Source organism: Corythoichthys intestinalis, chromosome 21 (genome assembly GCF_030265065.1).
Source record: "Corythoichthys intestinalis isolate RoL2023-P3 chromosome 21, ASM3026506v1, whole genome shotgun sequence".
In the NCBI taxonomy this organism is placed as follows: Eukaryota; Metazoa; Chordata; class Actinopteri; order Syngnathiformes; family Syngnathidae; genus Corythoichthys; species Corythoichthys intestinalis.
Window position 1 is genome coordinate 22,519,421 of NC_080415.1, and position 20,992 is coordinate 22,540,412.

Consider the following 20,992-nt stretch of genomic DNA (forward strand, 5'->3'; position numbering starts at 1 on the left):
AAAAAATTACTTATCCCCTGTTTTGTGCTCTTTCTGAAACTACTTTACATGCTTTAAGATTGCACAACGGCACTGGTTAGTCCATTCATATTGACAATATGAAGACATGCTTACTTGAATCCCCATCCAGTGCCTCCCAGGACAATGGCAGCCAACAAAATGGCACCGGCCACTGAGCCAATGATGATGTTGGTCCCACTCGGACCTGTAGAATCGAGTAATACAAAAAACTGTGAAATATTCACTACCCATGACGCAAATACCATATTTTTCTGACTATAAGTCGCTGTTTTTTTCATAGTTTGGCTGGGAGTGCGACTTATACTCAGGAGCGACTTATGTGTGAAATTACTAACACATTATGATATCATTTCACATGTTATTTTGGTGTTTTGGAGTGACACTGATGGTTTGGTAAACTTGTTAACATGTTCTTTATGCTATAGTTATCTGAATAACTCTTAATAGCTATGGCAACGTTCGCGTTCTGCCTTTGACAATGTGTGTTCAATTGTATTATTGACTTTTTTATATTAAAATGCATGCTTTTGATTTGTGGCGCTTTCACGCCCACGTGGGTGCGCACTCGCACTTGTTTACGCGAAGAAGAGCGCTCACACGCCAGAAGAAGACTGACAGCTTTGCAACTCTGAGTGAGTGGGTGAGTTAGCGAGAGAGAAACACGGCTGCGAACCTACGTTCATTGTTTATGCTTGTAAAATATCTCTACAGAGGCAACGCCTGTGTGTATCATGTTTTCTGCTGTTGTTGTGTGTTTTCCACTCGCGATCGGACACTTAGAGCCAGTTGTGTGGTTGTTTGAACGATATGCTAATGCTAGCGAACGCATGCTAACCGTTTGTGTCATTGCTGTAATAGCACCGAATTATCATTTATTTACGTTGATGCCAACCTGTTTATTATCGAGGACGAAATTGATTCAGCAAATTATACGGACGTCCAGCATCGTCATTTGGGAGTTTAGCTCGCTGTATAGCCAGGACCGAGCCGTAGCGTCCTGGTGAGGTCTGTATATTCGCATTTCGGTGTTCATGCATTATGTAACATCATACTGCACACTTATTCAGCATGTTGTTCTCTATTGTATTTTTATATTAAATTGCCTTTCAAGATGACATATCTGTTCTATGTGTTGGATTTTATCAAGTAAATTTCCCCCAAAAATGCGACTTATACTCCGGTGCGACTTATATATGTTTTTTTTTCCTCTTCGTTGGGCATTTTATAGCTGGTGCGACTTATACCCAGGTGCGACTTATAGTCCGAAAAATACAGTAGACGTCAAAGGCAGCCGATGAGTTCATCAGATTTCCCCAAAAAGTTACCTTTATGCTTCGCCGGGCCTTCATATGGCGTGGGAATAGGAATGGGGTCAAACACGCTGCAGTCCTTCCCGGTGTAGTCCGGGTCACAGATGCATTTAACTTCATTGCTACATGTCTGGAAGAGTTCAAACGTGAAACATCTTCATATTTATCTACAAAATAAAACTATAAAAATCCTAGAAAGGAGGGTGCATCAGTCTCACGCCATGATGGGAGCAAATGCGTGAAATGGACGAGCCAGGACACATGCTGAGGTTGAAGGTGTTGACCGGGTGGCAGCGGCGTTCAAGACACATCATGTTTGGCCCGCAAGGTGTTCCATCCTCCACGTAGCCCAGGTCCAAGCCATCATCCAAAACCGCATGACCACCCCTTTTATTTATTAAAAAATGTAGTCAATAATAGTCACTTTAACTTCTACAGTTTGTGCTAATAATTCGAGCCATAGATTTCATAATGGTATTGACGGGTCAGATCGGTCATGCACTGCGCCTTGCATTCAAGTAGGGGGCCGCCCACATCAAGAGGAGCTATTCACAAACACATGCCGGATTTCTGTTGAAAAAGTACGAAAACTGTACCGGATACAAACAGGAAGGATTGTCTCAGGAGTGATTTTTTCGAGGATTCAAGGAAATTATTATATTTGTCGTACCATGCATGCATTTTGAAATTTTGTGAAAAAAAATCAAAGGGAGAAATTACCCGCTACTGCATTGGCATCATAGTTCGCAATATTTACGTAAAATAAATGCTAACTACACGTTTTTTTTGCTTTTAACCAAGAATCGAGACTGTTTTACATCCATATCTATTAATAATTCGGGGATTTAAGCAATTATTCACAAGAATTTTCCCCAGAAAAGCTTTGTTTACATAAGGGACTAGCGTTGTACTTCGACATATTTACGTAAAATAAATGCTAACTGCACGTTTTGTTTTTTTTTTGCTTTTAACATAGAATCGAGACTGTTTAAGTCCATATCTATAAAGAATTCGGGGATTTAAGCATTTATTCACAATAATTTTCACCGGAAAAGCTCTGTTTACATTAGGCGGTGGCTAGCTACATTCACTATCAGACTAGCATTGTTCTTCGACATATTTACGTGAAATAAATGCTAACTGCGCGTTTTTTTTTTGCTTTTAATCAAGAATCGAGACTGTTTTACGTCCATATCTATGAAGAATACAGGGATTTATGCATTTATTCACAAGAATTTTCAACGAAAAAAGCTCTTTGTCCATGATTCCACTCGGTCAGCTTTGATGGCCTCGCCAACAATGCAGGCCACCTATTTATCGGCCCCGCGCCCCGTGTCCCGTCAATACAGTATGAAGTCTATGTCTGAGCAATAACACATCTATATTTTGCGTGAATGCAAAATAACTGCCGCATCTTGGCGATTGAGATCCCTCTGGAGTATTGTATCAACATCATGAGGCTTGTTACATTGGCATTGACATTAATTTGTGTTAGTTTTCATGGGAAAAAGCATCTCTAACAAAGGGGTAAAATCTTATACATTTCAAAAAATGTAACTTGCATCTTTGGAAAGCATGTGCAAATCATGCAACAATATTTAAGACATTAGAAATTTAGGAAATACAAGTGTAAAAAATGTGAATTTGGCACAAAAAAAAAATTAGAAAATATATTACATAAATTTAGTGCTGCATGGATAAATCGACTAACTCGAGTAATTCGATTAGAAAAAAAGATTCAAATTTTAATTAAAGTGGTGTTGTAATGGTTTGCTTTAAAAGTGTTTGCATTTAGTTTTTTTTATTTGGCTGGATACACTGCCCTCTACTGGTACGGTGAATATGACATTACTCATTTCACATGGCTGAATCCAGCTGCTCCCTGTTAAGACCAATACAAGCGCTAATGTTTTTTTGATGCATTCATAATTTAGTTTATAGGTACTGTATGTTTAGTTGTTTTTTTGTGGGAATATGTGTTTGTAAAAAAAAAAAAAAAAGCTGCTCCCTGTTAAGGCTAACATAAGTTTTTGTTTGAGCTAATATGTTTTTTTATGCATTCGTAATTAAGTTTATAGGAATATTTAGCCGTATTTCTTGGAATATGTGTTTGAACGTTTTGTTAAGAACATTGTAAAAAAATTTTTAGCATTTTATAGCATTTAAGCTAGCGGACCTTTGCAATCTAAGTTAGCTATTTGTTCTTTTGTTGTACTTAGATCCTCATTTATTTATTTTTTTATACTGTATGAGGCTCAGCTCAGGTGTTTTAATGTTTCATGTTACTTATCTGATTACTCGATTATTCTGACTAACTAGTTCATCAATTACACGACTACTAAAATAATCGATTACTCCCGGTATAGTCCCTGGGTTACGAACATGTTCCGTTCCTATGCTGGCGATGCAACCCGAATTTCTGTGTATATCGGCATTAATCCTTTAGTACCCAAAGAGACCCTCTGAACCTCTAAATAACTGTCCAAAAACATGTTTTATATGTTATATTAATAAGATAAAGTAAAAAAATAAGATGCTGTGAGGTACGTTGTGTTAAATGCCTTTATATTCAATGACTAACTGGGCTTTAATTTTTTTATTTTTTTTTTAAACTATTCGGGCTTTACTCATGAATGAGTCGCTTTGCTGAGAGAAAAGGGCGGCTGTGGAAAGAGTAGGGAGGCGAGAGAAGTGTGATATGGCCGCGAGCCCGCCGTCCGAACACAAAAAAACGGATTGGGACGCAGCAGCAGCAGCATGAGAACAACGAAGTGGGACCTGACGCCGTCAGGAAGTCAAGGACGGCGGCGACGCTGCGGGGAAAGGAGAGGATCTTGACATGGTAAGAACTAGGTATTGGTTACACAAAAAAAATAAAAATGTAGACAGAATGGCGGACGAGACTCCAGCGTCGTGAAGTCAAAATCACGGAAGTCGGGTCATATGATCACAGACACACTGACCGACAATGAGGACATAGTCCGACAGTGACACTCACTATATGTCCAAACCAATGTTCTTTCCCGGAAATTTGGTCAGTGCTCTGATGAGGTCGAGCTCGCCTTGTTCAAGGCCTATTGTACACCCCTCTACACTGCGCATCTGTGGTCAAATTATAATAAAACAAGCTTTCTCTCTGAGAATCTTCTTGAAAAAGCCTAGATGGTGCAGTGCCTCTGAAATGTTTGTAGCTGCTCGGGTGAATACTTTCCACTTTATTCTAAGGGTCATCATATTTAATTTTATTTATCGTTTGAAGTGTTCTAAAAATGTTGTTGTCTTGTGCCTGACTAAGTCTGCCTAGCAACAGAACCAGGGAATAAGATGCTGTTTTTACACAACGTGTAGACTTTAACAAGAAGTATAAATTACGAAAGGGGTTTATAGAAAGTAAGCATATACAGTGCCTTGCAAAAGTATTCGGCCCCCTTGAATCTTGCAACCTTTCGCCACATTTCAGGCTTCAAACATAAAGATATGAAATGTAATTTTTTTGTCAAGAATCAACAACAAGTGGGACACAATCGTGAAGTGGAACAACATTTATTGGATAATTTAAACTTTTTTAACAAATAAAAAACTGAAAAGTGGGGCGTGCAATATTATTCGGCCCTTTTACTTTCAGTGCAGCAAACTCACTCCAGAAGTTCAGTGAGGATCTCTGAATGATCCAATGTTGTCCTAAATGACCGATGATGATAAATAGAATCCACCTGTGTGTAATCAAGTCTCCGTATAAATGCACCTGCTCTGTGATAGTCTCAGGGTTCTGTTTAAAGTGCAGAGAGCATTATGAAAACCAAGGAACACACCAGGCAGGTCCGAGATACTGTTGTGGAGAAGTTTAAAGCCGGATTTGGATACAAAAAGATTTCCCAAGCTTTAAACATCTACAGGAGCACTGTGCAAGCCATCATATTGAAATGGAAGGAGCATCAGACCACTGCAAATCTACCAAGACCCGGCCGTGCTTCCAAACTTTCTTCTCAAACAAGGAGAAAACTGATCAGAGATGCAGCCAAGAGGCCCATGATCACTCTGGATGAACTGCAGAGATCTACAGCTGAGGTGGGAGAGTCTGTCCATTGGACAACAATCAGTCGTACACTGCACAAATCTGGCCTTTATGGAAGAGTGGCAAGAAGAAAGCCATTTCTCAAAGATATCCATAAAAAGTCTCCTTTAAAGTTTGCCACAAGCCACCTGGGAGACACACCAAACATGTGGAAGAAGGTGCTCTGGTCAGATGAAACCAAAATTGAACTTTTTGGCCACAATGCAAAACGATATGTTTGGCGTAAAAGCAACACAGCTCATCACCCTGAACACACCATCCCCACTGTCAAACATGGTGGTGGCAGCATCATTGTTTGGGCCTGCTTTTCTTCAGCAGGGACAGGGAAGATGGTTAAAATTGACGGGAAGATGGATGCAGCCAAATACAGGAACATTCTGGAAGAAAACCTGTTGGTATCTGCACAAGACCTGAGACTGGGACGGAGATTTATCTTCCAACAGGACAATGATCCAAAACATAAAGCCAAATCTACAATGGAATGGTTAAAAAATAAACGTATCTCCATCCAACCTCACTGAGCTCGAGCTGTTTTGCAAGGAAGAATGGGCAAGAATGTCAGTCTCTCGATGTGCAAAACTGATAGAAACATACCCCAAGTGACTTGCAGCTTTAATTGGAGCAAAAGGTGGCGCTACAAAGTATTAACGCAAGGGGGCCGAATAATATTGCACGCCCCACTTTTCAGTTTTTTATTTGTTAAAAAAAGGTTAAATTATCCAATAAATTTTGTTCCACTTCACGATTGTTGTTGAACTTGTTGTTGATTCTTGACAAAAAATTAAAATTTTATATCTTTATGTTTGAAGCCTGAAATGTGGCGAAAGGTTGCAAGGTTCAAGGGGGCCGAATACTTTTGCAAGGCACTGTATCTTACTATATGCTTACCTGCAGTCCAAGTATCTATTGTGATGATAGATAGTCAAACTTGTCAGTTTGCCTTGCAACTCGCCAAAACTAGGCTTTTCGGTCACATTGGTGCACAGAAGCAGACCGCACAGAACGTCCCTGAACAAAGCAAAACAGACAGAAAAACCAGAAATGAATGACAGCACTTCACCTATCCCAAATTTTGTTGTCTTGCAGAAAAACAAAAATGATTGACTGATCAACAGCGCTCACTCACTGCTTGTTGCAATGCATCCATCCCTGACCGCCAGGCTCTGGCCCGCAGTTTCCTTTCTCCGTGCCCTCGGAATTGAGCTTTTCGTAGCAGAACCTGTCAGCGGCGTCTACGAAAAAAATAAGAGTCGTGAAAAAGGACTTCTGAGCGTCGAGGGTTTCCTGCCAAATCCTTACTGAAGCCCCACAAACTCCGGCACTGGCTGTCTCTGGTTTTACAGCGACCACCGTAGCAGCGACCCTGAGGAAGAAGAGGTCAAGGGTCACCATAGAGGGAAGTGGTGGACACGCCCATCAAAGGGAGGCGACCTTACCTGGCCGGCCTCGCAGGTGTAGCCGTCTAGTTTGTGTACATTGTGAGGACACTGCGGTACAAAGTGAATTTAAAAGGTTTACTGAGAAAAGAATATCCATCATTGGCTGCTATTGACAGAAATTGACATCCAATCCAATTTGACTGGAAGAGGCATGATTGCTGCCAGGTCCTCTCAGTCAAAATGGACAGGATGTCAATCACCATCAAAGGCAGTCAATGATTTCCTACCTGGCTGGAATCACCCGAGCAGGTTTCTGGGATATCACAGTCATTGACGGCCTCACGACATGTCACACCTCTCAGCTCATACTGTGAAAACAATTAAAAAATGACACACACTTTGGACAATATACACGCAAAACACTCACCTTGCAGTCCCTGCAGCAAAGGCCGTTGCTGCACATTGCATTGTGGGTAAGTGTGCACTTCTTGCAACAATTGGCGCCGCTGCGGGTGCAATCCTAGCAGGCCGGATTGGGAACTTTACCATAGGTTTGTGGTGAAAACTGTCGAATGGGCAAGTAGTTACCACAAGTGTCCCGCAGTCGCACTCCTCTCCCAGTTCCACGTATCCGTTGCCACACTCGGGCGGGTCCAGAAGCTACAAAATATAAATTTTGTTCAATTCTAAGACATACTTTTCAATAAAGTTCAATAGTATATTCAGGTGATTATTGTCAGGTCAATGTGAAGCTGCAGTCAAAAAATACAATGCAACACTTCTGTCGTCTTGCGACCAGACTCACTTCCAGAGGTGGGTATTAACGTGTTACATGTACTCCGTTACATTTCCTTGAGTAACTCTTTGGACGAATAATGCTTCATTTCTGTAGATACTTGTTTTATTGCAGGAATTCAATGGGTTTTTTTGTATTCCTTTGACTTAATGTGGTTATGTATTGGGTTTTTGTAAAATATCATTATAACAACAGTTGTGCTGAGGAAAAAAAAGTACTATTGTTTAAAAAAATATATAGATATACTGTATATATATAAGCAGTTACTCATAATATTACTCATTACTTGAGTATTCTTTTTACCAAATACTTTTTCACTTGTACTTGAGAACATTTTTTGGAGGAATACTTTTACATTTACTTGAGTAATGTTATTTTGAAGTAACGCTACTCTTAATTGAGTAAAATATTTGGCTACTCTACCCACCTCTGCTCACTTCACATTGAAATGATATTGTCACCATCTCCAGGACTAATTGTATCAGAATAATTTTAACAAAGATCTCCTTTACCTTACTGGGTTTGTTGAACAAGCAACTGCCACCACCTTGCTGCAGAAAGCGAAGATATTCGTCGATACTACAGCGAGAGAACTTCCTAGGCAGGTAGTAGCTGATTGATGTTTTAGAAAAAACAAAAAAATCCTCTATTAAATTTGCTTTTAAAAAAGACCGCATTCTTTTGCACTTACCCAGTGTCTTCCATGATGCATCCCAACCACGGATCTGGACATCTGCAATCTCCTGTCATTAAAGTTCACAAACAAAGTAGGGCTGTCAAACGATTAAAATTTTTAATCGAGTTAATCACAGCTTAAAAATTAATTAATCGTAATTAATCGCAATTCAAACCATCTCTGAAATATGCCTTATTTTTCTGTAAATTATTGTTGGAATGGAAATATAAGACACAAGACAGGTATATACATTCAACATACTGTACATAAGTACTGTATTTGTTTATTATAACAATAAATCAACAAGATAACATTAACATTCTGTTAAAGCGATGCATGGATAGAAAGACTTGCAGTTCTTAAAAGATAAATGTTAGTACAAGTTATAGAAAATTTATATTAAAACGCCTCTTAATGTTTTCGTTTTAATAAAATTTGTAAAATGTTCAATCAAAAAATAAACTAGTAGCTCGCCATTGTTGATGTCAATAATTACACAATGCTCATGGTGCTTAAACCCATAAAATCAGTCGCACCAAAGCACCAGCAGAGGGGGACAAAAAACACAAGTAACAAGTGGACATGACACTGTGCTGTCATTTTAATTTGTTTGAGCGGGGCATGTGCGTTAATTGCGTCAAATATTTTAACGTGATTAATTTAAAAAATTAATTACTGCCCGTTAACACGATAATTTTGACAGCCCTAAAACAAATATGATACAGGGGAACACAATTTTTGTTGCATAAGGTCTAACAGCAATTCTTTATCATGTCAGGTTTTTTAACTATGGGATCCCTCTTTTCTTCAAAAATATTGCACTTAGCATACAGTATGTGCTTGAAAAAGCAGGCATGACTGCAATGTTTATTTAAAGCAACACTTGGTAACTTTTCAACCTATATAAAATATTTTCATAACATTTTTGATGATATGTTGACTGACAACTAGTTGAATGACAACTCTTTTAAAGCTTGAGGGGGTCTGTATCGCTTTCACTGGCACTAATTAACTTTGAGGACAAAAAAACCTACGTCACTTCCCCCTTTCACCATTCGTTATTAAGACGGAAGTTGATGTGAACGCTTTCGCGCAAATTCTGTGAAGATGGCAGCGCAATAAAAGTGACATGAGGAGACAAAAAAAAAAAAAAGAAAAAGAAAAGAGGCTAACAGGATAAAAGGACCCTCAAGGATAAATAAAGTCTGGTAGGAAATACGGTACAAAATCAAACGTTTCTTATATACAACATCATCAAATGCTATTGTTTAGCCACAATTAGATTCATTACCTCATTACTATTCATCTTTCACACAGCTGCTGAAAACAGAAATGTTGTTTAATCCATCTGCATCAGTACGCCATTTGTTGTTCAAACAGCATAAAGATCTAACCTAACAGATTTCTTTTTCAAATTGCTACCCAGTGTGATCATTCTATTCATAGTTTTTGTCAATGATGACGATAACAAAAAATATTTCATCGACGATTTTTCTCATGACAAACACAAGATGGTGACGAACTAAAAAAGTGTCTTGGGAGACCAAAAAGTAACGAGATAAATGCCAGTTTTCATCTGACGAGACGAGAACAAGATGAAAATGTGCCGTAGTTTCTATCATATGCTAACAATGTGTGACATTTTCTGATTGTACGAGTAGTTAGCCTGCACCATGCGCCCCTCCACTCACCGATGCCCTCTCCAGACTTACTTGTTTTGAAACACATGGTAAGAGTTGATTTCTTATTTTTCAAGAGATAATAAGCAATGTTATTTTAGCCTTTAAAGGGCTGTGCTGACTGATCACCACATACTAAATTTAACTCATTGCGTTAGCGTAGCATTCGCGTTAACATTAGCATTTAGCATTGTCTTAAACTCTCGGGCAACTTTTTTTTTTTACATACAGTTCGTGCTATCCAGGTGGGTATAATTACAGAAAATAATGTAATTTTTTTCCTGCTCAGTGTGTATTATCATCACCAAGTTGGCGTTTTCCTTGTAGACGCTGCAATAAGTGCTTGTTTGTCAATGCTCTTTTGAAGTTGTTGGAAATCTTTATTTTAGGACTGAATTTTTTTGATTTTACAGATGAAAATATTTTGAGTAATCGTCGCCCAAAATTAAATGAAATTCGTCAACGGAAAATAGACGAAGAACACATTTTGAAATGACTAAGATATGACTAATAAGTATTTTTGTCCAAAAGACTAAGACAAAAATGGGCTGCCAAAAACAACACTGAATTCCTAGTTTTTGGAAGAAGAAATCGAAAGTCATTCAGCTAACCTGCGGCAGGTCTATCCTTGTTCCTCAGCATTCCGATGTTCTGGCCCAAGCGTTTGAAATGACTAAGATATGACTAATAAGTATTTTTGTCCAAAAGACTAAGACAAAAATGGGCTGCCAAAAAAAACACTGAATTCCTAGTTTTTGGAAGAAGAAATCTAAAGTCATTCAGCTAACCTGCGGCAGGTCTATCCTTGTTCCTCAGCATTCCGATGTTCTGGCCCAAGCTCTGGCACAGCGTGATGGCCACTGGACCCACTGCGCCAAACTAAACAAGCGAAACAACTTAGCTCAGGAACATGCGCGAAGAAAGTTCTGGCTTGAGTGAGCACCTCACCTCGTTGATGCCGCCGCCCCTGTTGAGCGAGCAGACGCCGCCGACGTATGCGGCCTCGCTGCGGCTGCTCATGAACGTCCTCCCGCTGCAAAGACACATAAGGAGAGCAAGTCTTGAGCGGGAGAGAGGTAGGACGAGATGGAGGTGACGGGGGTGGCGAACCCACGAGAGGAGGTGCACCGCATCGCAGCGTTCGCGGATGCTCGCTTTCCGGTATTTCATGAAGTCGCGCAGGGTGACCAGGGCGTCGTCACCCACCGAGATTCGGTTCTCTGACGACCAGGTTTCCATGGCGACCAGGACGATGCGCGTGTTGAGCTGCTCCTTGTAGATCTGTGAGTCATTATGGTCGCTATTTTCGGGTTAGTTTTTTTGTGTTCAGGTCAAAGCAATGAAATACTGGCATCAAGGAAGTATGTTAAAGTGAGGTGAAGAGTTTCACTTGGGTAAATGTAGTGCACTCCAGCAATCTTGTTGCACTGATAGGTGACGACAAATATTTTTTAATAGATTTCATGATTTTCCAAATAGAAGTTCTGTGAAAAATAAGAGAAAAACTTCAACTAAAGTTATGGGAAAAGTGCCCCTATTCTATTGGGCCATTATCAAACGTGTGTGAAATTTCCGATTCTAAGATTATTCGCAATTCGGCCGCTGAAGATTCAAGAACAATTCACAAAAAGCCATATTCTGATTATTTAGGTAGGGCTGTCAAATTTATCGCGTTGACGTGGGGTAATTAATTTTTTAAATTAATCACGTTAAAAATTTTAATGCATGCGCGGGACGTCCCTTTCATGCATTGCCGCAAACAGACTACAATGGCGCCGTTTTATGTATATTGAGAGCTAAGAGGCAGAGACAAGCGAGAAGAGTGGACTCGGGCATTCATTGGGGCACGCTATTTATTGGCATAAGCTTTAGCATCTCTTCCACAACAATTATAACTATTGTGGCGAGCGACGTGTGGTAGAATGAGAGATAATCTTTTTCTTAACACCCTATATCAGGCATGTCCAAAGTCCGGCCCGGGGGCCAAATGCGGCCCGTGGTCAAATATAATCCGGCCCCCAGCCTCTGTCATAAAATCAAAAACGCCTGGCCCGCACACAAACTTAATAAATTGGTCAGCAGTACTGTTACCAGCGTATGACGGAGCTTACACACTAAATGCTGCTCCTCATTTACCCACTAAAAGGCAGCAGCACTCTAACATTACCCCGTGTGACCCTTTACTCCCAATTTTCTAAAATGGCAACAATCAACAAAAACAGAAAGTTGACTGTGACGGCTGACGCTTCAAAGATAGGTGGAAACTTCACTAAAATACGCAACTGTGTGTGCCTCATTTGCAAAGAGACAGTCACGGTTTTTAAAGAGTTCGATGTGAGGCGATATTACCAAACATGACATGCTGACATGTACGACAAGATTATAGGGAAGATAAGCAGCGAGAAATTGAAGCAACCTGAAGCTAGCATAATTTCACAGCAGCAGCATTTCGCGAGAGCCCGAGAGTCGAAAGAGAACGCCACAGAGGCTAGTTGCGAGATTGTTTAAATTAATAATTTTTAAAAATCAGAGCTGTCAAAATTATCGCATTAATGGGCGGTAATTCATTTTTTAAATTAATCACGTTAAAATATTTGATGCAATTAACGAACATGCCCCACTCAAACAGATTAAAATGTCAGCACAGTGCAATCTCCACTTGTTACTTGTGTTTTTTGGAGTTTTGTCGCCCTCTGCTGGCACTTGGTTGCGACTGATTTTATGGGTTTAAGCACCCATGAGCATTGTGTAATTATTGACATCAACAATGGCGGACTACTAGTTTATTTTTTTATTGAAAATTTTGCAAATTTTATTAAAACGAAAACATTAAGAGGGGTTTTAATATAAAATTTCTATAACTTGTACTAACATAATCTTTTAAGAACTACAAGTCTTTCTATGCATGGATCGCTTTAAGAGAATGTTAATAATGTTCATGCCATCTTGTTGATTTATTGTTATAATAAACAAATACAGTACTTATGTACCGTATGTTGAATGTATATATCCATCTTGTGTCTTATCTTTCCATTCCAACAATAATTTACAGAAAAATATGGCATATTTTATAAATGGTTTGAATTGCGATTCATTACGGTAAATTAATTTTTAAGCTGTAATTAACTCGATTAAAAATTTTAATCGTTTGACAGCCCTAAAAAAAATATTAAAGCAAATGTGACACACAGAATGGCTTGCTAAAATTTACTTAAATATATTGTCTACGTAAAGGACGTCAGCGAAGGTCGGCCCCCGACATTTTTACTACACCAAATCTGGCCCCCTTTGCAAAATGTTTGGACACCCCTGCCCTATATTGAACACAACGTAGAGAAGATATACCATTTGCAGCCACCACTGACAGCCATGGTTGCCCAACTTCCCATCATGCTTTTGGGCAGTTAAGAACAGTTAAGTCGCTACAGTATCATTTACTGAAAGCACAACAAAAATAATATTCCTATCTCTAAAAAAAAAATTATGTTCACAACAAGAAAAGCGCTCAATGCAAAGAGAACTGGCATTCCCAATCAAAATAGCTATGCAAAATAATACTAAGACTTTGGTCAAACTCTATTCAAACATTTTGTTTAGCTCAACAAATACACTAGATGGCAATATTTAGTCACAATATACAAACTATCAGAGGTCTCGTACGTTGTGAAGTCAACACTCAAATGAACGTAAAAACTTGTGATCACTACGAAATCTGAGTGTCAAAAATTGTTATTCGATATTTTCTGCGTCCTATATGGTATACTGGGGGCGGGTTTCAATAACCTTCGGCTTCTCCCGTCTGCCCTTTTCTTTTCAGGTTGAATTAATTGTAAACACATATAAATGCTGTATGTTTGTTCGGATTTGTCATGCCTGAAGGGAAAATAAATAAATAAATAAATAAATAAATATGCATATTGGCCCAAAACCGATATTGAGAAACCAAAGTCGATATTATCCAATATCATTTTAAAATGGTTTTTTCGGCCTATCCGATAATATCGGACAACTCTAGATATAACAACTTTGAACATTATGTTTTCTTGGCTCCATCTTCATAAATGCTGTATTTCTAACAAAAACTGTTTTTGTGTGTAATATGAAACTATTATGCAAAACAACTCACCGCATCAGCCATGTTGACAACCGCTTTGGCAAAGTTCTTCGTCTGAGAGGTCGATCGACGCTGTTGGACAAACTAGAGAAAGAAAAACTGCGTTAAAAGTGCTGAGTTATTTTTTTTAAGGAGTAATTTTCTTTGAAGAGCCTTTATATCTCACCAGTTCATGGTCATTTATGACCATTAGCTCAATATATTTGGTCTCAGTCTGCACTGTGCGCTGACCCCGACGCACCTGCAAAGAAAAAAAATGTCGCTATATAAAGCTATAAATTGTTTTGATGATTTTATGTGTGAAAGTTTAATTAGCTGCACCGCACTCAAAAGGAATTCTGGAAGTGGCTGATAAGACATAAACATTAATCGAATATTAATGACTAACTGACTTGTCTTTTTGATCGTCTCAAGCTGGTCTCCTTCGCCTCAAATGCAGACCAGTCGTCTCCATGCCGCCTCTTCTCGTCTCCTTTGCTGCCTGTCTGCCTTACAGGCCGGCTACCGTTCAAGCTGCATGCTGGGAATGCAGACGGGACGGCGGGAGAGAGCGAAAAGAGAGAGGGCTTAGTCATCAGCCGTGTATTTTTGGTGCTCTCGTCTATGAGAGAAATCAATAGCTCATGGACTATGGAAAAGATAAATGAAGGGGGGTTGAAAGGATGGGAATGTGAGGACATATCCGGATGAGGTGGAAATTGAAGACAGGATGTGTCATTGCAGCGTAGAAAATACTGTAAAATGACAATTTAAAGGGAAAACTGAGGTATAATAATTGATCTCCAAGTCCAAATGGATTAGACGTCTATCGTCGTCAATGGCAATGAATGTGTTTAGAATACGGTCGATTGTGTGAAATTGACTGTTAAGGAAAAATCTGTACGAAAGCAGCTTTTAGCATCTACACAAGGGGTGTCCAAACTTTTTGCGAAGGGGGCCAGATTTGGTGTGGTAAAAATGTGGGGGGCCGACATTGGCTAACGTCTTTACGTTAGTGCTGCAACGTTTAATCGTTTAACTCGAGTATTCGATGAGAAAAAAAATATTCGAATTAAATTTTGCTGCTTCGAGTATTCGGTTAATTAAAGTGGTGTTGTAAAGGTTTGTTTTGAAAGTGTTTGCATTTAATTTTATTGATGTGGGTGGATACACGGCCTTCTAGTCTACCTCATTTCACATGGCTGAATCCATCTGCTCCCTGTTAAGACAAACATTAGCTAAGTTTTTGTTTGAGCTAATGTTTTTTTTAATGCATTCGTAATTTAGTTCATAGGTATATTTAGCCATTTTTGTGGGAATATGTGTCTGAATCATTTGTTAACAGCATTGTAAAAAAAAGTTAGCATTTTATAGCATTTAAGCTAGCAGAGTAAGTTAGCCAACTCTTCTTTTGTTGTACATAGATGTTCATTTTATGATTTTTTTTTATACCATCTGAGGCTCAGCTGAGGTATTTTAATTTTTTATGTTCCTTATCCGATTATTCGATTATTCGAACTACATAGTTCATCAATTAATCGACGACTAAAATAATCGATAGCTGCAGCCCTACTTTACGTAGAACAATATATTTAAGCAAATTTTAGCAAGCCATTCTGTGTGCTACATTTGCTTTATTATTATTTTAAACTAATAATTTCAACAATCTCGCAACTAGCCTTTTTGGCATTCTCATTTGACTCTTTGCGAAATACTGCTGCTGTGAAATTAAACTAGCTTCAAGTTGCTGTACATGTCAGCGTGGCTTGTTTGGTGATATCGCCTCACATTAAACTCTTTAAGCCTTAAAGACCTGCAACATGAAGCGATTATCAGAGAATCTCAAAATTTGAAAAATAAGGTCCTAATGAAACTTTTTTTCCAAATTTGTAAAAAAAAAAGGCCAAAATGAATATGTGTAATAAGCACTCTAATATCTATAACCCTAGCTAAAGCCTGTTTTTTTATTTCTCATGGAATCTGAAGATGCATGTGTTGCATTAATCTTTTTTTTTTTTTTCAAAAAGAAATGTCAAAATTCTGAATTACTCTCAAAATCATGAAATTTTAGGTGTATCAAATGTGATACATTTGGCCATAAAGGGTTAAAAACAGCAACTGTCTTTTTGCAAATGAGGCGGACACAGTTGTTAGATATTTTACTGAAGAAATAGTCCAATTTCCACCTATCCTTGAAGCCAACTTTCTTTTTTTTTTTTTTGTTGATTATCGCCATTTTAGAAAATTGGAAGTAAAGGGTCACACGGGGTAATATTGCTTAGAGTGCTGCTGCCTTTTAGTGGGTAAATGAGGAGCAGCATTTAGTGTGTAAGCTACTTCATATGCTGGTAGCAGTACTGCTGACCAATTTATTAAGTCTGTGTGCGGGCCAGATGTTATTGATTTTATGACAGAGGCTGGGGGCCGGATGAAATTTGACCACGGGCCACATTTGGCCCCCAGGGCTGACTTTGGACATGTCTGATCTATACTGTCCTGGTTCATTTTACCAATAGCCAATCAAATATTAAAAAAAAAAAAAAAAACTACTATAAAAATCACAATGAATTCAGAGGAATTACTTACTAGAGTTATCCGATATTGACTTTTTCACCGATATCCCGATAGTGTCCAACTCCAAAAATCCGATACTGATATCAAACCGATACCAATATATGCAGTTGTGGACTTAAATATTAAGGCAAATTATATTGTGATGCCACATTGGATGCTTTAATTTTAATAATTAACATTTAAACAAAAGGAATAAATCACAAATAAACCCTGAAGCGCTACTAGGTGACGACAAAGCATTACAAATACAGGCAGGCGAAAGGCACAGACTAGTCCAGACAATGAATCGTCAATGAGTTGTTCCCAAAGATGCATTTTTCTGGGATTTTGCACAGCAATTTGTATTTTATTACTTTTCTTAGTGACTATTTATTTCTGGTACCACAGTTGTTATATGTAATGAGTTTTAATTTCATTATTTTTTTTTATCATTGATTGTTCGTTTAACGTTTGCACCATGAATGAAAATGGTCTTCACTCTTCACACATAAAAAATCCCAAGCATTTTAATTTTGGTGTCATCAAGCGGTCATATGTATGGCTGCTGTGCTAGCTGTGACCAGCCCTTGTACAAAAGCAGAAGATCCTACAGCTAATTTAAAGGCAGTCTTTAATTGGCCCAAAACTGATAATGAAAACCTAATATCATTCATAGACTTCATAGACTATCAGTTGACTGGACATGGGGCTCAGAGCCGAACTGTAGGGGGCCTATTTCAAAAACTTAAAATTCAAATATTTTCAAAACCAAAGCCACTAGCCACATAAAGCCAAAACAGGCCCCTCCCTTAAGCATATATGAGTCTCCATGAGCAGCGGCATAAATATTTCCTAGTCGTTCCATAACAAAATCCTGATTATTCATTTTTTATGTAAGTATAAAAAAACCTAAAATGTCCAGAAAATTCTCAGAGTTTATGCTAGATGCACAAAAATCACCAAATGCAGAGATAAACGCCTATATTTTCAGGATCAAGAGCAATATTTAACATACCACATATGTTTTTGCCAGAAATAGCAACAGAAATTTCATGAGTACAGATACAAAATCCAACATGGCGGCCGAAACAAAACAAAGAGCTTTTTAAGTTAAAAATTCTTGTAAATAAAAGCTTAAATCACGGAATGTCTATTGATATGAACGTAAAACAGTCTGGATTCTTGGTTAAAAGCAAAAACTGAGCAGGTATCGTTCATTTTACGTAAATATTTCAAGCAAAAGTTATGGTATTGTGTAATCCAACATGGCGGCCCTCCCGAAACAAAGAGCTTTTAAGTTGAAAATTCTGTAAATAAATGCTTAAATCGTTGAATTTCTATAGATATAAACGTAAAACAGTCTGGATTCTTGGTTAAAAGAAAAAAACGGGCAGTAATTGTTCATTTTACGTAAATATTTCAAGCAAAGGTTATGGTATTGTGTAATCCAACCTGGCGGCTGTCACGAAAGAAAGAGCTTTTTAAGTTGAAAATTCTTGTAAATAAATGCTTAAATCACGGAATTTCTATAGATATGAATGCAAAACAGTCTAGATTCTTGGTTAAAAGCAAAAAAAGGGCAGTTATCGTTCATTTTACGTAAATATTTCAAGCAAAAGTTAAGGTATTGTGTAATCCAACCTGGTGGCCGTCATGAAAGAAAGAGCTTTTTAAGTTGAAAATTCTTGTAAATAAATGCTTAAATCACAGAATTTCTATAGATATGAACGTAAAACACTCTAGATTCTTGGTTAAAAGCAAAAAAAAGGGCAGTTATCATTCATTTTACGTAAATATTTCAAGCCAAAGTTACACAAATTTTATCCATTGATTTTTTTTTTTTTTTTACAACGTGCATGCATGCATGGTGCTATTTTATATAATAGTTATCTTGAATCCTCGACCAAATCACTCTTGAGACACTCCTGCCTGCTTGTATGTAATAAAACCTTTGTCCTGTTTCCACTTAAATCCGGCGTTAGAACACAGTGTGTGTTTGAGTTTATCACAGTGAAAGCCAACTCAACGTTCTCCCTGGATGGCCCTCTACGGGAAGGCTTGGAGCAATGTCTGTGGGAGCTGTCTTGTCAACTGATGGTGAAGTCGATGTATCAATATTATCTGATATAATTCTAAAATTCAGCAGATTTTCTTGGCTACCCGATAAAATCAGACAACTCTATTATTTACAGTCAGAGTAAGGCTTGTCATCCTACCTGGACAGGAAGCCGAGAGGATATCGACGATCGGCATGCGATACACAACATGGTCCACCATCTGGGAAAAATACAACATAAGCAAAACTATAAAATTCAGTCCAAAAGTTGTTATAAAAGCAGTCTTTCAAAAGCTTATTTTCTGTGAGGGGAGCTCAGCTGATACATAATTAATTAATCAATCACTCAGCAGGCGGTCATAATGGCACATAATACTTGCAACACAGGAGCTTGGGATGAATACTTTATGAAAATCTGACATATAAAGCCAAGGACACAACTAATAGGTGGGGGGTGATTGTGAAGAAGGGCTGCTATTGATCCACCTTGCTCGTCTGTGTAATTGAGCTCCATTACTAATGGAAAATGAGCTCTTCAACTCTCTCCCGCTACTTTCCTCCACTTTTCACTAGTGCACACCTTGCCAAAGAACTGGGAAGCCCCTTAAAAGCCACTGCTATATTTCCAATTCTAAGGGTTTTGGAAAAACCTCGTCCACATGACAGGGACTCAATACTTATTTATTCTAGACTCACCTCAACACCGTCCACAGGTTGGATCCCATATGAGATGTTGCCATCAGAGAACATTCCCCTGTAATAACACAACAGTTTTTTATATGATATCCACCTCCAACGTGAAAATCTGAATCCTGGTGTAATGTTTTATTCTGTTGCTGATGTGCTGAGGTGTTCTATCCTAATTCCACATGTCTTTCTGGACATTTCTGCATCTGTGTGTCTTGTGACATATCTGAGTGATGTTTGGGTGCCAATAACCTAGTGGTGATCTCACCAAAGTCCGTGACAGGTGGACAAAGCCACCCAAGATTGTGGCAGCCCTCGCACACGTCCGTGGTAGTAACAGTGTTCTCCTCCCTGAGCAAATAAACAAGTCATTTAGATAAACATCCAGGATGCCCAGTCTCCGGTTTTCTGTTTGAATGAAATCAATAACAATTTCTAGACACGCTTGCACTCAAAACTAGTTTAAAAACAACAATCAACAATAGAGTTGTCCGATAATGACGTTTTAACTGATAACCGATATCCCGATATTGCCGAACACCAAAAATCCGATACCGATATTAGGCCGATACCGATACATGCGGTTGTGCATCGGTGCATGCACGTGTTATTGCAAACTGTATTGAGATGCCCCACTGGATTCTTTAATAATGATAAACGTAACAACTTCAAGATTTTCCAAATAAATTAAACATTCTGTGAAGTGATGAATGTGAAGTGAAAGAAAAATAAATGTCCCATATAAATAATATAAATTGAAATGAGCCAAAATGTCCATAATTAACTAAAAGGGATCATTCACAATTAAAGCAAAACTTTGTAAAGTTTCAGTTTTGGTCAATTTTTGTGACGCGTTCAACAAAAGCAGTAGTGTTTTGCCTTAAGGAAGACTGCGTTTTCCATGAGGACCTGCGTTGCGTTTCCCATGAGAACCAGCGCACACACGCAGTGTCGTAAGATCATCAATCAATCAAAAATCAATCTCCCGGTCACCTGCAGATGGATTAAACAACATTTTTGTTTCCAGCGGCTGTGTGAATGATGAATAGTGATAAGGTAATGAATCCAGTTGTGGCTAAACAATAGCATACGATTGTTAGCAACTGTCTGGCTAACCCCGCCACCCCACCCGAACTCGTCAGCGTTAACGAGTTCGGTTGGGGGGCCCAATGTTTATTCTGTATCATATGTATGTATATGTATATGTATATATATGTATATGTATCTGTATCATGGTAGCCTTTCTTTTTTTTTCTCCTCAGACAAAACTTTTTGTCCGTTGTTGCTCTGCCATCTTTCCAGCATTTGCGTGAAAGCGTTCGCATCGACTTCCGTCTTCGTAATGAATGGAGAAAGGGATAAGTGACGTATGCCGTACAGCAGTCAGCATATTTAGTTATTTTTTTGTGTGCCACCCTCCTCAACGTTAGTGTCTTTGAAAACGATACAGACCCCTTCAAGATAAAAGAGGTGTCATTCAACTAGTTGTCAGTCAACATATTAACACAAATGTTATAAAGGTGAAAGGTTACTTTGTGTTGCTTTAAATCACGTTTACATTAGTTACCCCAAAGAGCCACTAGGGGGCGACCAAAGGATTACAAACATAGGACATGCCAATGCAAAGACAATTCACAAAACTGCATGTTGCTGGGCTTTTGCGCAGA

At 38.5% G+C, this 20,992-nt stretch overlaps 1 protein-coding gene across 2 annotated transcripts in view; it reads right to left on the reverse strand.

Annotated features, from left to right (window-relative positions):
* LOC130909834 (disintegrin and metalloproteinase domain-containing protein 11) overlaps positions 1 to 20,992 on the reverse strand; it is a 38,284-nt gene that overhangs the window by 5,816 nt on the left and 11,476 nt on the right. For both annotated transcript variants that reach the window (XM_057826738.1, XM_057826737.1), the window contains exons 5-25: positions 19,594 to 19,676; positions 19,335 to 19,392; positions 18,799 to 18,859; positions 14,443 to 14,570; positions 14,217 to 14,291; positions 14,063 to 14,134; positions 11,051 to 11,217; positions 10,885 to 10,969; positions 10,725 to 10,815; positions 8,273 to 8,324; positions 8,094 to 8,193; positions 7,374 to 7,445; positions 7,213 to 7,305; positions 7,073 to 7,153; positions 6,843 to 6,893; positions 6,706 to 6,769; positions 6,533 to 6,638; positions 6,295 to 6,414; positions 1,550 to 1,718; positions 1,347 to 1,461; positions 115 to 205 (exon numbers count right to left, since the gene is read on the reverse strand). In XM_057826738.1, the coding sequence (XP_057682721.1) occupies positions 115 to 205; positions 1,347 to 1,461; positions 1,550 to 1,718; positions 6,295 to 6,414; positions 6,533 to 6,638; positions 6,706 to 6,769; positions 6,843 to 6,893; positions 7,073 to 7,153; positions 7,213 to 7,305; positions 7,374 to 7,445; positions 8,094 to 8,193; positions 8,273 to 8,324; positions 10,725 to 10,815; positions 10,885 to 10,969; positions 11,051 to 11,217; positions 14,063 to 14,134; positions 14,217 to 14,291; positions 14,443 to 14,570; positions 18,799 to 18,859; positions 19,335 to 19,392; positions 19,594 to 19,676 (1,934 nt within the window). The remainder of the gene's footprint in view (positions 1 to 114; positions 206 to 1,346; positions 1,462 to 1,549; positions 1,719 to 6,294; positions 6,415 to 6,532; positions 6,639 to 6,705; positions 6,770 to 6,842; positions 6,894 to 7,072; positions 7,154 to 7,212; positions 7,306 to 7,373; positions 7,446 to 8,093; positions 8,194 to 8,272; positions 8,325 to 10,724; positions 10,816 to 10,884; positions 10,970 to 11,050; positions 11,218 to 14,062; positions 14,135 to 14,216; positions 14,292 to 14,442; positions 14,571 to 18,798; positions 18,860 to 19,334; positions 19,393 to 19,593; positions 19,677 to 20,992) is intronic.